Source organism: Pongo abelii, chromosome 18 (assembly GCF_028885655.2).
Source record: "Pongo abelii isolate AG06213 chromosome 18, NHGRI_mPonAbe1-v2.0_pri, whole genome shotgun sequence".
Classification (NCBI taxonomy): Eukaryota; Metazoa; Chordata; class Mammalia; order Primates; family Hominidae; genus Pongo; species Pongo abelii.
In genome coordinates, this window is record NC_072003.2 from 83,694,976 (window position 1) to 83,708,791 (window position 13,816).

Below are 13,816 nucleotides of genomic sequence, written 5' to 3' on the forward strand. Positions count from 1 at the left end.
CCACCCAGGGAGAGAGAGAGGCAGGAAATGGGCCAAGACTGTAACATCAATGGGAAACGCCTACATTTTAAGGGGAAGGTGGAGATGGAGGATGAGCAAGAACCACGTGGGAGGTGTTAGCTGCCTTAGGAGAGCGCAGGACCCCGGGTTCCAAGCAGCAGGAAGTTTCTCAAATGGAACCTGGACCAAGGTTCCGCTCTGCCTGGAGAACAGGGTGCGGGTGGAGGAGGCCCAGGAGGCGGTGGCTCAGAACGCTCGTCTCCTAACAGCAAGCATGTGCTGAGCCTAGATCCTCGCCTAAGTGCAGCTGGGCCTCATGGCAAACTTGCAGGTAGGTTCTGGCCCCATACCCCTGTTTTACAGATGAGAAAACAGAGGCACAGAGATGGGGCAGGACCTGTTCTAGGTTGTCCTGGTAAGTAGGGGTAGCAGCTCCATCACGTCCATGGGTGGCTCCTGGCTTCTAAATAAGCAGCCTTGCCCTGCAGGGAGGGGCATTGAGACTGCGTCCCAAAAAGCTGAAAGAAGAGGGAGTGGAGCACCCTGGACCAGGCCCCCATAAGGGCTCCGCCAGTAGTTTCCAGATGAAGAAATGAAGGAATATTCTAGAATCTAGGGTAAGGTAATGACCAGGGCTGGGCCTAGCGGGAGGCAAAGGAGGCATCTAGGGTCTAAAATGTAGAAAGACTCTCACTCTTGGGCTCCTGCGTTTACAGGACTCTGATGCTGAACTTAAATTTTGCATTGCTCACTGCGCAAGTGTCTTAACCTCTCTGTGCATGGGATCCTAGACAGCACCTGCTTATAAGGCTAATATGAGACCTAAATGCATTAAAATTCAGGAAGTGCTTCGAACATTGCCTGACACACAGACTATATGGTTTTTAAGAGTTTTTTTTTTTTGGTGATACAGGGTCTTGCTCTGTGACCCAGGCTGGAGTACAGTGGTATGGCTTACTGCAACCTCTGCCTCCTGGATTCAAGCGATTCTCCTGCCTCGGCCTTCCAAGTAGCTGGGATTACAGGCATGCGCCACCATGCCTGGCTAATTTTTGTATTAGTGGAGACAGGATTTCACCATGCTGGGCAGGTTGATCTCAAACTCCTGACCTTAAGTGATCTGCCCACCTCGGCCTCCCAAAGTGATCACGGCTCACTGCGGCCTCAACCTCCCAGGCTTAGGTGATCCTCCCATCTCAGTCTCCCAAGTAGCTGGGACTACGGGTGCACATCAGCATGCCTGGCTACTTTTTTAAATTTTGTATTTTTTGTAGAGATGGGGTCTCACTATGTTGCCCAGACTGGTCTTGAACTCCTGGGCTCAAGGGATCCTCTGCCTCCCTAAGTGCTAGGATTACAAGTGTGAGCCACCGCACCCAACCTACACAGACTATATGTGTTTGCTACTATTGTCATTCACCAAAAGGCCAAGAGGGGTTGATGGTACCTGCCCAGAGCATTCTGAAGGCTGTGCTGGCCAGGAGGTGGGGGGTGAGGGTCCCCAGGGAGGGAGGAACCAACCTTTCTGGAGCACTTACTCTGTGCAAGTGCTGGGCACAGCTGGCACCCTCTCCTGTAGCCCCACATCGACCTCAAGAGGCAGAGGCTTTCACATGCCCATTTCACAGATGAGAGAACTGAGGACCGTGAGCAAGAGGCTTTCCAGCATCTCGCAGAGGCTGAGCTGGGATTGGACAGGTGCGTCAAGCCTAGTGCTTGGGTCCCTTCCGCTTCACCTAGCGGGGTGTCACAAGGTCTGACCTACCTGGGTTCCAGCCTCCTCTCTGCTGCTGTTGCATGACCTCAGGCAGCCCCCTCTGTTTCCCATCTGTAAAGTGGGCATCAAAACAGTGTCTGTTTTGGGGCCGGGCACGGTAGCTCACACGCCTGTAATCCCAGCACTTTGGGAGGCCGAGGCGGGCAGATCACTTAAGGTGATCACTGGCCAGCATGGTGAAACCCAGTCTCTACTAAAAATACAAGAATTAGCCAGGCGTGGTGGCATAGGCCTGTAATCCCAGCTACTTGGAAGGCCGAGGCAGGAGAATCGCTTGAACCCGGGAGGCAGAGGTTGTAGTGAGCTGTGATCATGCCAGTGCACTCCAGCCTGGGCGAAAGAGCAAGATCCGTCTCAGAAAACAAAACAAAACAAAAAACCAGTATCTGTCTTGGAAGTGCTGAGAACAGACAAGGGAATATAAAGTTTGTGAAATGTCGAGCCTGCTGTGCTCCATTTCTGTAAAACACACACGTGCACGTGCACACACGTATACACATACATGCACACGTGCAGATACACAGGCTGACAGTGACAGCACACTCACACATGTGAAATGCTTCATGTGCTCAGTTTCATTTAAATCTCACAAGAAACACACAATATGAGGAACTACCCACGTGCCCACATCAGACAGGAGGACCCCGGCGGGTGCAAGGGTGGAAGTCGTCTCCTCATGGCTGCACCCTTGTCCAGTCCCCGTCCAGCAGTCCAGCAGCCTCTTCCGAAGAAGCTTTTATAGGCAGATAGGTTGTCAGCCCAGCTCGAAATGTGAACAAGGTAGCAGCCGAGCCCCCACCCACCCTGCTGCACTCCTCTGCACGTCCAGCCCCGAGCCCTGTGTCAAGCACACCTCCTCGGGAGGAGACCGCCCCAGCCTGCAAGGAAGTGCTCATTATGGAGAGTGGAGAGTGACAGGCCACTCCCGGCCACGTCTCCAAGCAAGCCAGTGCCCCCTCCTCCTGCTGCCACCGCCCACTGAGCTGCCTGGGCTGCAGACGCCCTGGTCGGAGCGTCTGGGGCCAGATGTTATAGGGCAATCTAAAAATAACCGGGCAGGCCAGCCCCCATTGAGGAAGGGGCATGTGCTGGACGCGGACACATGATCTGAGGGACCCTGCTGGGTGGAACTAAGAAAGTCCAGCAGACTGTGCACGCTCCTGTCCCCACTCGCAGGCCCGCGCAGCGAGAGGGGCCCCTCTTCTGTGTGTGTCTAGAAGGTCGCTGCCCAGGGAGGAAATGCCTTTAACCAGCGTGGGGCCGGGCAGCCGCAGGAGGCAGATCATCCGGGCTCTGTGCCTCTTGCTACTTCTCCACGCCGGCTCTGCCAAGAATACCTGGAAACGGGCATTGCCTGCGAGGCTGGCCGAGAAATCCCGTGTAAGTGCCTGGGATGGGGAGGCTGGGGCAGCCTCTGTGGGTGGGAGGCAGCCTTGAGGAGAGGCAATCCCTAGACACTGCCTTCTCCTGTAAGTGCTCCCCCAAAACGTGGCAGGGCAGGCGTCTTCCTATCTGTGTGTGTCTGAGTTGTGTGGTGGGCAGATGGGGCTCACCCCCCCAAAAAGGACCCTTGCCTGTGAGTCAAGAGGCAAAAGACACATCACAAATGTGCAAAAGAATCGTGCCTCACTTTTGCCTTGTTACAAAAGTATGCTTGCTCCTGAAAGACACCATCTAATTTCAGAGCCCCAGGACTTAAACGGAGCATTCCGTCTCCATGATCAGTACCAAATGTTTGTGAAATACACTTATGCATTCATGTGGTTGTTTATTCATTTAGCAAACAGAATGAATACATTCTGCCAAACAGAATTTTGCAGAAACCGCTCTGGGGAAGGCACTCTGTGGGGTCCTGTGGATAAAAGATGAAGGAGGTACAAGCCCCCATCCTCAAGGGTGGCGTGGCTGAGGTGCAAAAGCAGTTGGGTGACAAACGATGGCAGTACAAAGAGAAGGCATGAGGCAGTGAGTGGCAAGAAATACACGCCCTGGGGCCAGATGTCTGGGTGTGAATCAGACTCTGCTGCTCATTAGCTGCGTGACTTCTCTCAGGCAAGCTGCTTGACGTCTCTGAACCCCAGCAATCTCATCTGCAAAAGAGAGAGGGATGCATTTCTTCACACAACTATGTCTGGGTCGCCACTGTTTACCAGGCACTGTCCTAGGCTGTGGGGATACAGACCTCAGATCTCTGCCTGGGGAACTCACTGGGGGGCTGGGGGCTGCAGAGAATAAATGAGAGAGATCTCATTTATTAGTGTGTGCAGTTTGCGAGTGCTGAGGAAGCAATAAAGCAGGAAGGGAACTAGGAGAGAGAATGGGGTGGAGGAGACTATTATTTTTGCTTCCTCCCACCCCTCAGAGATCACAGATCTGCAGGGACGGAGTGAGCCAGGACGATATCACCACACAGAGGGCTCAAGAAGGTAACGCTGGCACCAACAGCACCCGCGTGAGGATTAAATGACTCAGTATGCAGAACGTCTTTGCAACATAGCAAGCTGGCAGTGCATCTTGGCAGCTTTCAATCAAATAATTGTGACTTTGGTTGGTGTTGCCTAACAGGGTAGCATGTAGGTTCCTTGGGGTAGGGCGGGGTTCTGTTTCACTAGTGTGTGCCCCTGGTGCCTGCCATTAAGTCGATGCCTGGTACATTCTTGTGGGTGAATTATGAGCGGATGCAGTGGTAGCATGGGATGTGTGTGCAGCTCTTCCCCAGGAGAGTCAGACAGGGTTTTTAGGGTTGGGGACAGTGGACCTGGGGCTTTAAAGGATAAATAGGAGTTTGCCAGCTGGAGAAGAGGGAAGAGAGAATGATTAATGACCCCAGGCACGATGGGGTGCCCAAAACTGTATTGAGGCAAATCTGGGCCTCCAGGGCTCATATTCTCCATGTTCGGCACGTGCTCGTGGTGGGAGACAGGAGGCCTCCGAGAAGTGGAAAGAGTAGTAGAGTGACATGATGAGGCGCTTGGAGAAGGGAAAGCTCGTGTGAAATGGTGTAGTCACCTAAGACTTCCTGGAGGAGGTGGAGACCCTGACTGGATCTTGGGGAAGGATTAGGAATTAGGAGGAGAAAGGACATTCCTGGAAGAAGGCTCAGCATGAGCCGAGACTCCCAGGCAGAAGTGGTGCATCTGAGAGCTGCTTGGGAGACCAGACCCGGCCAGAGGGGAGGCATTGAGAAGGGGTGAGAGACTCTTCTCAGATTTTATTGACTCCTCTGTGCTCTTCTCTGGTGCAACAGGATGATTTAACCCTCACCTGTAGTTAGTAGCACTTTGGTTCTACACCCGTAGAGAGATTCCCAATATGTCATCTGATTTTATCTCCACCATGTCCCAAGGTGTCATAAGAGCCAGCACCGCGACATCCACACAGGAGGGTCAGGGTTGATGTGCACGGGGGATCCGGGGGAGTCTCTAAAACACAGGCCTGAGTGGGCTGCAGGAGCTGATTCACTTGTAGCCACCACTGGTCAGGATGCAAGTGCTTTGAATTGGCTCCTCGCTGAATTGAATCTTTCCCTGGTTATCAACATATATTGGCCTCCTTCCTCAGCACCTAGACATAGGTGAGGTTTATGCAGAACAACTGTGCCCACCAGGCGCGGTGGCTCACGCCTGTAATCCCAGCACTTTGGGAGGCCAAGGTGGGCGGATCACCTGAGGTCAGGAGTTCAAGACCAGCCTGGCCAACATGGTGAAACCCTGTTTCTACTAAAAATACAAAGTTAGCTGGGTGTGGTGGCACATGCCTGTAATCTCAGCTACTCGGAAGGCTGAGGCAGAAGAATTGCTTGAACCCAGGAGGCAGAGGTTGCAGTGAGCCGAGATCATACCGTTGCACTCCAGCCTGGGCAACAAGAGTGAAACTCTGTCTCAAAACAACAACAACAAAAAAGAACATCTGTGCCTCAGACCTCAGAGAAAGCCCTGGGCAAAGACAGGCTGTTGGCTTGTGGCTCAGAGGACAGGGACGGCTGGGAAGAGCGCCTGGCCTGGAACTTATCACAGGGAAATCTCTAATGTGCTGTGCAATCTTGGACCACTCACTGCCCTTCTCTGGTCCTCAGTCCTCACCTGGGAAATGAAGATGGAGAACCTATGACTTTCATGGCCCTTTCGTTCGACAGGGACTTAGGGGTGATAGGAAGCAGCCCCCACATCCACAAAGTCGAGACTTCCCCGTGAGTCACCACTGCCTGACCCTACACTGAATCAGACCTTCAGCCTTGGCCCTGACCCTCAGGGGCTATGGGCTCGTCAGAGTGAGGAGATGCTGGGTGTGTGCTGAACTGGCTTGCACCCCCTCTGGAGAGCCAGTTTCACAGCCATGATCACAAATTAAGTTATATAAACTTACAATTAAATAATTTATATTAAAAAAAAGGAAAGAATTTTTTTTTTTTTTTTTTTTAGGACAGAGTCTCGTGGTGTGATCTTGGTTCACTACAACCCCCACCTCCCCGGCTCAAGTGATTCTTGTGCCTAGGCCTCCTGAGTAGCTGGGATTACAGGCATGCACCACCACGCCCGGCTAATTTTTTGTATTTTTAGTAGAGATGGGGTTTTGCTGGTCTCAAACTCCTGAGCTCAGGTGATCCGCCCTCCTCGGCCTCCCAAAGTGCTGGGATTATAGGTGTGAGCCACCGCGCCCAACCAGGAAATACTTCTTATTAGAAATGCATCACTTTCCAATTGTATTGCTCCATTTTGCTATTCTCTCGGCTCCTGGGGTTTTATGTCTTCTGCATCCGTGTGGTATGACCAGGAGAGAAGCTACTCCACATCTCTTCCCAGTCCCATTCAGTGGCCTCACGTGGGTTGCCTGAAATCAACCACACTGGGAGTATTTACACCCTGGAAATTGGCCAGGGCTACATGCGGAGAGGTGGTGGTTCAGTCCCGACCAAGCGCAGGGCTGCCTGTAGCCTGCTCTACTCTCTCAAAGCCTCGTCCCCCGGCAGAGTGACTTTTTTGTAGAGGACTGGTCTCTTAGAATGGGGACGGTTAATGTCCTGAGTGCTGTTTATGCTTCTTGGTCTAAGCATGCAGAGACAGTGCCAGAGACGAACACACTTGCCTTCCATTCCTGTGAGAGGCCCTTAGGGGAGGCTTCTAAGGAGAAGTGCCGGGTCTCCTGCCTTCTATCTCTAAGACCTTCAGGAGTTTCCTCCTCCTATCTGAGCCTCAGTTTCCTCATCTGCAGCATGGGACACAGTAGTGCCTGCTTTGCAGGGTTCAGTAAAAAGACCATAGAGCCTACAGTTCCCTGCCTGGCACAGAACTGCATCCCCTACATGTGCACTACGGACAGATTTAAAAACCCATTCCAGGCCAGGCACAGTGGCTCATGCCTGTAATCCCAGCACTTTGGGAGGCCAAGGCAGGCGGATCTCCTGAGGTCAGGAGTTCAAAACCAGCCTGACCAACATGGAGAAACCCCGTCTCTACTAAAAATACAAAAAAATTAGCCAGGCGTGGTGGCGCATGCCTGTAATACCAGCTACTCGGAAGGCTGAGGTAGGAGAATTGCTTGAACCTGGGAGGCGGAGGTTGCGGTGAGCCGAGATCGTGCCATTGGACTCCAGCCTGGGCAAGAAGAGTGCAACTCCATCTCAAAAAAAAAAAAACAAAGAAACAAAAACCCCATTCCAGAACCAAATATTTAAGAGACTGAATAAAACAGAAGCAGAACATTTGTAAATAGTCCAATAACCTTTCCATGGAGCTCAGTCGGTTCTGTGGAGTTGACGTTTTTGGCTTTTCTTTCCTGGCATTAGATGAAACTCCTGAGAACAATGATTTACTGAGTGCTTACACTGTCAGGACAAGCGTTTGCCACGCATTCGCTCTTGGGAGCCTCTCAACAAATCCACCGGGTGGGGCCCATGGCAGCCACCATGCGGGCCTGGGTCTGCGCAGCCCCTGGCCTGGGCAGGCCGGCCCCTGCTGTCAGTGTGACTGTGGGTCTGTTTTCCCCTCTAAGCACCCCTTCAGGGCAGCTGGAAATGGTGGTTCAGTTTGCACCCTGCCCAGAGATGCCTGTCCTGCTGAGGGGGCCTGGGAGGGGCTACAGCAGCCAGGAGCTGATGCCACTTTCTCTTTCAAATGCATCCTGCCAGACGTGGGAGGGGGGGGCATTGCAGCTCATCTGTCTGGAGGCACCCCCTGTGCTAATAGCAGTAGGGGACTGTAGGAGCCAGCAGTGGCCTACAACTCGCGTTCCTCAGTTCCCCAACCTAGTTCTCCTTTCCCCCATTATTTCTGTGAGCTCTTGAGAGCCTTCCAAACATCCTTTTATTTTTTGCTGAGATAGCAAGAGTGGGAGAGGCAGATGGCCTGGAGCTGTGCTTTCACCATTCCATGAGTTCTGACCTTCACCTTCATCTTTGTACCGTAAGCATCTGTGTCTGCTGGCCTGAAGGCTTTCTCTGGCTGCAGGAGCATGCTCAGCCTACACACAGGCAGGCCAAGGTGCCGGGGAGGTAACACCTGTAGGAGCAAATGGAGCTGGAGCCCGATGGCCCGGCTGGCTTCTCACCTTTGGTGGGACACGAGTGAGGAGTGTTCCACACGGTTTCTCCAAGGTCCACTGGGTTTGAGCTCCAGCACCCAGGCAGCCACCTGCTCATTAGCACTCCCTGAAGGGCGCCTTCCCTTTCCTGCTCAGCTTCCCACTCCCCTCCTAAATGTACTCCCTGCACTCAAATCCTGTCAGATCCATGCTATGGATTGAACTGTGTCCCCCCAAAGATACATCCAACCCCTAACTCCTGATCCTTGTGAATGTGACCTTATTTGGAAACAGGTTCATTACAGGTGTAATTAGTCAAAATAAGACGAAGTCATGCTGGAGGTGGGTGATTCCTTAATATGACCCCCGTTCCTTATAAGAAAAGGAGAAAGGGCTGGGCATGGTGGCTCATGCCTGTAATTCCAGCACTTTGGGAGGCCGAGGTGGGCGGATCACCCGAAGTCAGGAGTTCAAGACCAGCCTGGCCAACATGGTGAAACCCCATCTCTACTAAAAATACAAAAATTAGTCGGGCATGGTAATGCATGCCTGTAATCACAGCTACTTGGGAGGCTGAGGCAGGAGAATCACTTGAACCTGGGAGGCGAGGTGGAGGTTGCAGTGAGCCAAGATCATGCCATTGCACTCCAGCCTGGGTGACAGAGTGAGACTTCATCTCCAAAAAAAAAGGAAAAGGAGAAGAGACACAGAATCAGAGACACATGGAGAGAAGGCCATGCAAAGACAGAGAGTTGCAGAGATCAGAGTGATGTGTCTACAAGCCAGAGAACATGAGGGACTGCCAGCCACAGCTGGAAGCTGGGACAGGCATGGAAAGATTTTTCTCCTTAGAGCCTCCGCAAAGGAACCAATCCTGTCAAACACCTGGATCTCGGCCTTCTGGCTTCCAGAACTGTGAAAGAATCCATTTCTGTTGTTTTAAGCCCCCGGTGTGTGGCATTTTGTTGCAGCACACTCGGACACGAATATAGTCTGCTCTGGGCATCAAGGGAGTCAGCTTCTGTTGGTTGCAACCGGCAACCCTGATTGAGAGACATTTCACAGATAAGGAAACTGAGGCCATTGCAGAGAATGACTTATCTGTGCTGTTTTGGCTGGGGACAGGTGGGGCTATCGCTATATCCCCAGAGTCTGGGAGCTTTCTCTGCTCCTTGAACCATGTGAGCTCATACCTTGCAGGACTTCACCATCAAGACTACGAAGATGCCTACGTCTTGGGGGTCAGCGGGTGCTCAGTGGGCTCCGGAGACCACCAGCAGCACCCAGGAGGGGGTCTTCAAGGCTCATGGTTGAGAACCCCAGACAAGCCCCGGAACTGCCTGGGTGCTGGAGAGAGGGGATATGTCGTACTGATGTGAAGCAAACTCACTGTAGGCTTGGCCACACCCTGGTGTCTAGCCCAGAACCTGGCATGGATGCGGGAATGGAAGGAATGAAAAGTCCATGAATAGCTGACTTTGGAGGGGGACCTTGGGCAAATCACTTTCTCCTCACTGGGACTGAGATTCTTCATCTGAGGTCCCAGCCCTGAAATTCCAGGTGGAAATCAACGAGTAAAGAAGCATCCCGGGTCCCTGTGTGGTTATCACCTGGGAGAGGGAGACAGGAAAGCAGGACACCTCTGTGCCAGGACTCACCGCAGCCACAGGGTGGAGGCAGACGGATGCCCATGGGCTGAGCACATCGCACCTGTCCACTCAGGGGACTAGAACTCAGCCATAGAAAGGTACGGAGCCTGGACACATGCCACTATGCAGATGAACCTCGAAGACACGATGCTGAGTGCACAAAGGCCACAGGTGTGCGACACTGGATGCAATGTCTAGAAGAGGCAAATCCAGCGGGATGGGAAGGAGATTCGTGGTTGCCAGGGGCTGGGGGAGGGAGGAATGGGGGCAGCTGTCTGATGAGAGCAGAGGTTCTGCCTGGGGTGATGGAAAAGCCGCAGAAATAGATCATGGAGGTGGTTGCACACATCGTAAATCTAATTAATGCCGCCAACTCGCACGCTTAAGAGGGCTGAAATGGAAAATTGCATGTTATATATATTTTACCACAATAATTTTTCTAAAAAGCAGCGAGAACCTGAGGCACCTCTCAGGAGTTCTGCGTGGCACAGAGTCCCTGTGAGTCCCCTGTGTCCCCAGCACCGAGAGGCAGCCTCTCGGCAAGTGTCCGCTCACGGTGCCCACTCCGGCTTGTGGGTCATCGTAGCTTCACGCCCACCTCCTCCGAGGCCTCTCCCTGAATGCCTCCTTATGATTTCCCTTAAATGTTTACATAACAGCCCAGCTCTTCCTTCTTAGCATTTAGCTCTGTTGTTGTTATTGGCATGATTTGTTTAGGTTTCTCTCTAACTGCTTTTGCAGATGACCACAAAAAGCAATTCGTTTGCCTTATCTGTGTGCTGTTTTGTGTGGTGTCTGTGACTTGTCCTGAAACAGCCGCGTGAAGTCAGGGCCAATGTCTTCTGGTTCAACTCGGGACTTCCCATTTCCAGCCCAGTGCCTGAAACGCAGTGGGCCTGGGAATTATGAATTTACTATTGAATGAATGAATAAATTATGTTAAAACCTTCCGGAACAGAATAGAAGGGATGGAAAGTTCTAGAGGACTCTCGGGTGCACTGACTGACAATGACATTGTTGGGAAGAGTTGGTCGAGTTTGCCGTCTTGTGAATTTCTTTCTTTTTTTTTTTTTTTTGGTCTCCCTCTGAGGAAGTCCCATTAACCTTGTGCCAAATTCTGTCCCCAGGGCCCAGCGTTAAGGGCCCCGGGCACCAGGAAATGGCATTCATCTACGCACGCTGAACTCTAAGCCCACTGTTCCAGGGAGCGACATATTTTTAGATGTTTGACGTCCAAATTCCAGAGGAAGAGCAAGTAATGCTTAGAGGAAAATTGGCTTTCTTCCTCCACCACGCAAACCAGTGCTGGGGTGCATGTTTATTGGTCTGGCCGCTAAGCTGCTGGAACTTTCCAAAGAAGGGTAAAAGCTCCTGCATGTGGAAGGAAGGGGGTGGTGAGCACTGAGGGAGGCATGTGGGTAGATTTGGTGGCAGCTCTGGAGATTGGATTTTTTTTCCCTAAATGGAAATGGTTTATAAATTCTTCTACTGATTATTAAAAGAATGATGTTTACTGTAAAAAAAAAATTCAGGCAACACAGAAAGTGATAAATTAGTAGAAATGATCTGAATTCTTCCTCCAAGATGTAAACTCTGGTGACATTCTGGGGTGTCTGTCTAGATTGCTTCATGAAGCAGTTACACACAGCACACATATTTTTTTCTTAGTGGTATTTTATTCATACTGATTCAAATTTCTTTTATTGAAATGAAATTCACATGACAGACAATTCACCCTTTCAAAGGTACAATTCAGTGGTGTTTAGTATATTCACAGAGTCGTGCAACCATCCTAACTGCCTAGTTTTGGAACGTTCCCATCAACCCTACAGGAAACCCCACAGCCATTAGCCGTCAGTCCTCCTTCCCTCTTCTCGCAGCCTCTGGCATCTTCCACTTTCTGTCTTTATGGATCTGCCTGTTGTAGACGTTTCATGGAAATGGAATCATCCAGTATGTGCTATTTGGTGTATGGCTTATTCACACTGTTTTCTATGTTGCATTTTCACTTAATAATCTGTGGAAAGTGTGTTAACATGGTGGATCGGCATCTTCCCTTCTAAGGCCTGCCTGGTGTTCCCTGTGCCTTCACTTATGTATCCAGCCTCCTTTGGTTGCACATCCAGCTTGTTCGCTTTAATTGAATCTGGACTTGGACTTGCTGAATTGGGGTTCCCACTGCTGGAGCCCAAAATGGGCATTTCCCCACCTGCTTCCTAGTGATATCGGTGGCAGAATGGCTTTGCAAATCTATTTTTGTTCATCTATATGAACAAAATAGCCACCAGGTCAAAAAGCTTAAGGGAATCTTTTTTTTTTTTTTTTTTTGAGACAGAGATTCACTCGTCACCCAGGCTGGATTGCAGTGGTGCCATCTGGCTCACTGCAACCTCTGCCTCCCTGGTTCAAGTGATTCTCCTGCCTCAGCCTCCCGAATAGCTGGGATTATTGGCGCCCACCACCACGCCTGGCTAATTTTTGTATTTTTAGTAGAGACAGGGTTTCACCATATTGACCAGTCTGGTTTCGAACTCCTGACCTCAGGTGATCCACCTGCCTTGGCCTGCCAAAGTGCTGGGATTATAGGTGTGAGCCACCGCCCCCGGCCGGGAATCATTTTTATCCAGGTAAGGCATACAGACCCGGAGAGATCTTGTCTGAGTTGTACCATGAATGTGTGCTCAGTGGATACTTTGAAATAGACTTACTGTACAATCCCTGAGCAGGAATGAAAATAAAAGCTGGAAATCACAGGTTGCTCTGCGGTTTTCACGAAGGTGTCGTCTGTCTGGGGTGAGTGTCCTCCTTTCTCAGAGGGATTTCATGTGGCATTATTTTGTTTTCATCTGAGAGGCAACATAAGCTGGGAGGCAAGGGCTGCAAAGAGGGGGCCAGGACAAATGTGTACCTGGGGGCCCCCGTTTTGACTCCACCCTGAGCTGGGGCTGGGCCACAGGAGGGCAGAGGGAGCACTTCGGGACGGGGAGGGAGCCCCTGGACTGAAGGAATGGGAAGAAATTGACAGGCACCATTGGGAAGCAACTCCCAGTTCCGGGCTCCTGGGTCAGGAACGCCCCTGGAGGAGTAGGACAGACCCAGGTTTGAATCCTGCCTCTGACACTTCGCAGCTGCTTGCTCTTGGGCAAATGCTTTTAATTTTTTTGTGCCTCAGTTTCCTCATCAGTAAAGTGGGTTTAGAATAGCAGCAGACCCAGAGGGTGATACTGAAGACTCAGTATGTGAGGACCCAGCACAGCATTGGCACCCAGTAAGAGCTTACTAAATGCTGCCTCCCTTGCCATGAGCATGAATCACACAGCCCAGGATCTAAGCCTGGTGTCTGTGTATGGTGACTGCATGCCTCCGTTTCCTCACCTATGCAATGGGGACAGCAGTGGTATCTACTGGGGAGGGCTGGAGGTGACTTCAGGTGGTCCTCTGAGGGCAGTGCTCTGGCACATGCTGGATGGCTGTTTCTGCATGGCCCCTTCTCTTAGGAACTCTGCGAGTTGTTTGCCCTGGTCTTATCCAGAAATGATGAGGTTATCCAATCCCACTTTTCACTGTTGCTGATGGGTTTCTCGTACGTGTATCTGCAGCCTCAGCTGGACTGGAGCTCCTTAGGTTTATTCTGCATCTGCTGAGCATCTAACCTAATGCTATGGAGATGGTGGGCGTTCGCTAAATCATCAGTGAGTGAACTGAGGGAGGATACAGGGGAAATGAAGAAAGACTGGAAGAGATGAAGAATGAAGTTACTATGGGATGAGAGGCTTCTGAGTCCATTGATTAAAAATAATAAAAGGAGCCAGGCGTGGTGGCTCATGCTTGTAATCCCAGCATTTTGGGAGGCTGAAGTGGGCAGATCACC

At 51.4% G+C, this 13,816-nt stretch overlaps 1 protein-coding gene across 1 annotated transcript in view; it reads left to right on the forward strand.

Moving 5' to 3' along the window:
* The first annotated feature begins 2,478 nt into the window (after positions 1 to 2,478).
* WFDC1 (WAP four-disulfide core domain 1) overlaps positions 2,479 to 13,816 on the forward strand; it is a 35,226-nt gene continuing 23,888 nt past the window's right edge. Inside the window, exon 1 of the mRNA XM_024234073.3 lies at positions 2,479 to 3,157. Coding sequence (XP_024089841.1) covers positions 3,017 to 3,157 — 141 coding nt within the window. The 5' untranslated portion in view covers positions 2,479 to 3,016. The remainder of the gene's footprint in view (positions 3,158 to 13,816) is intronic.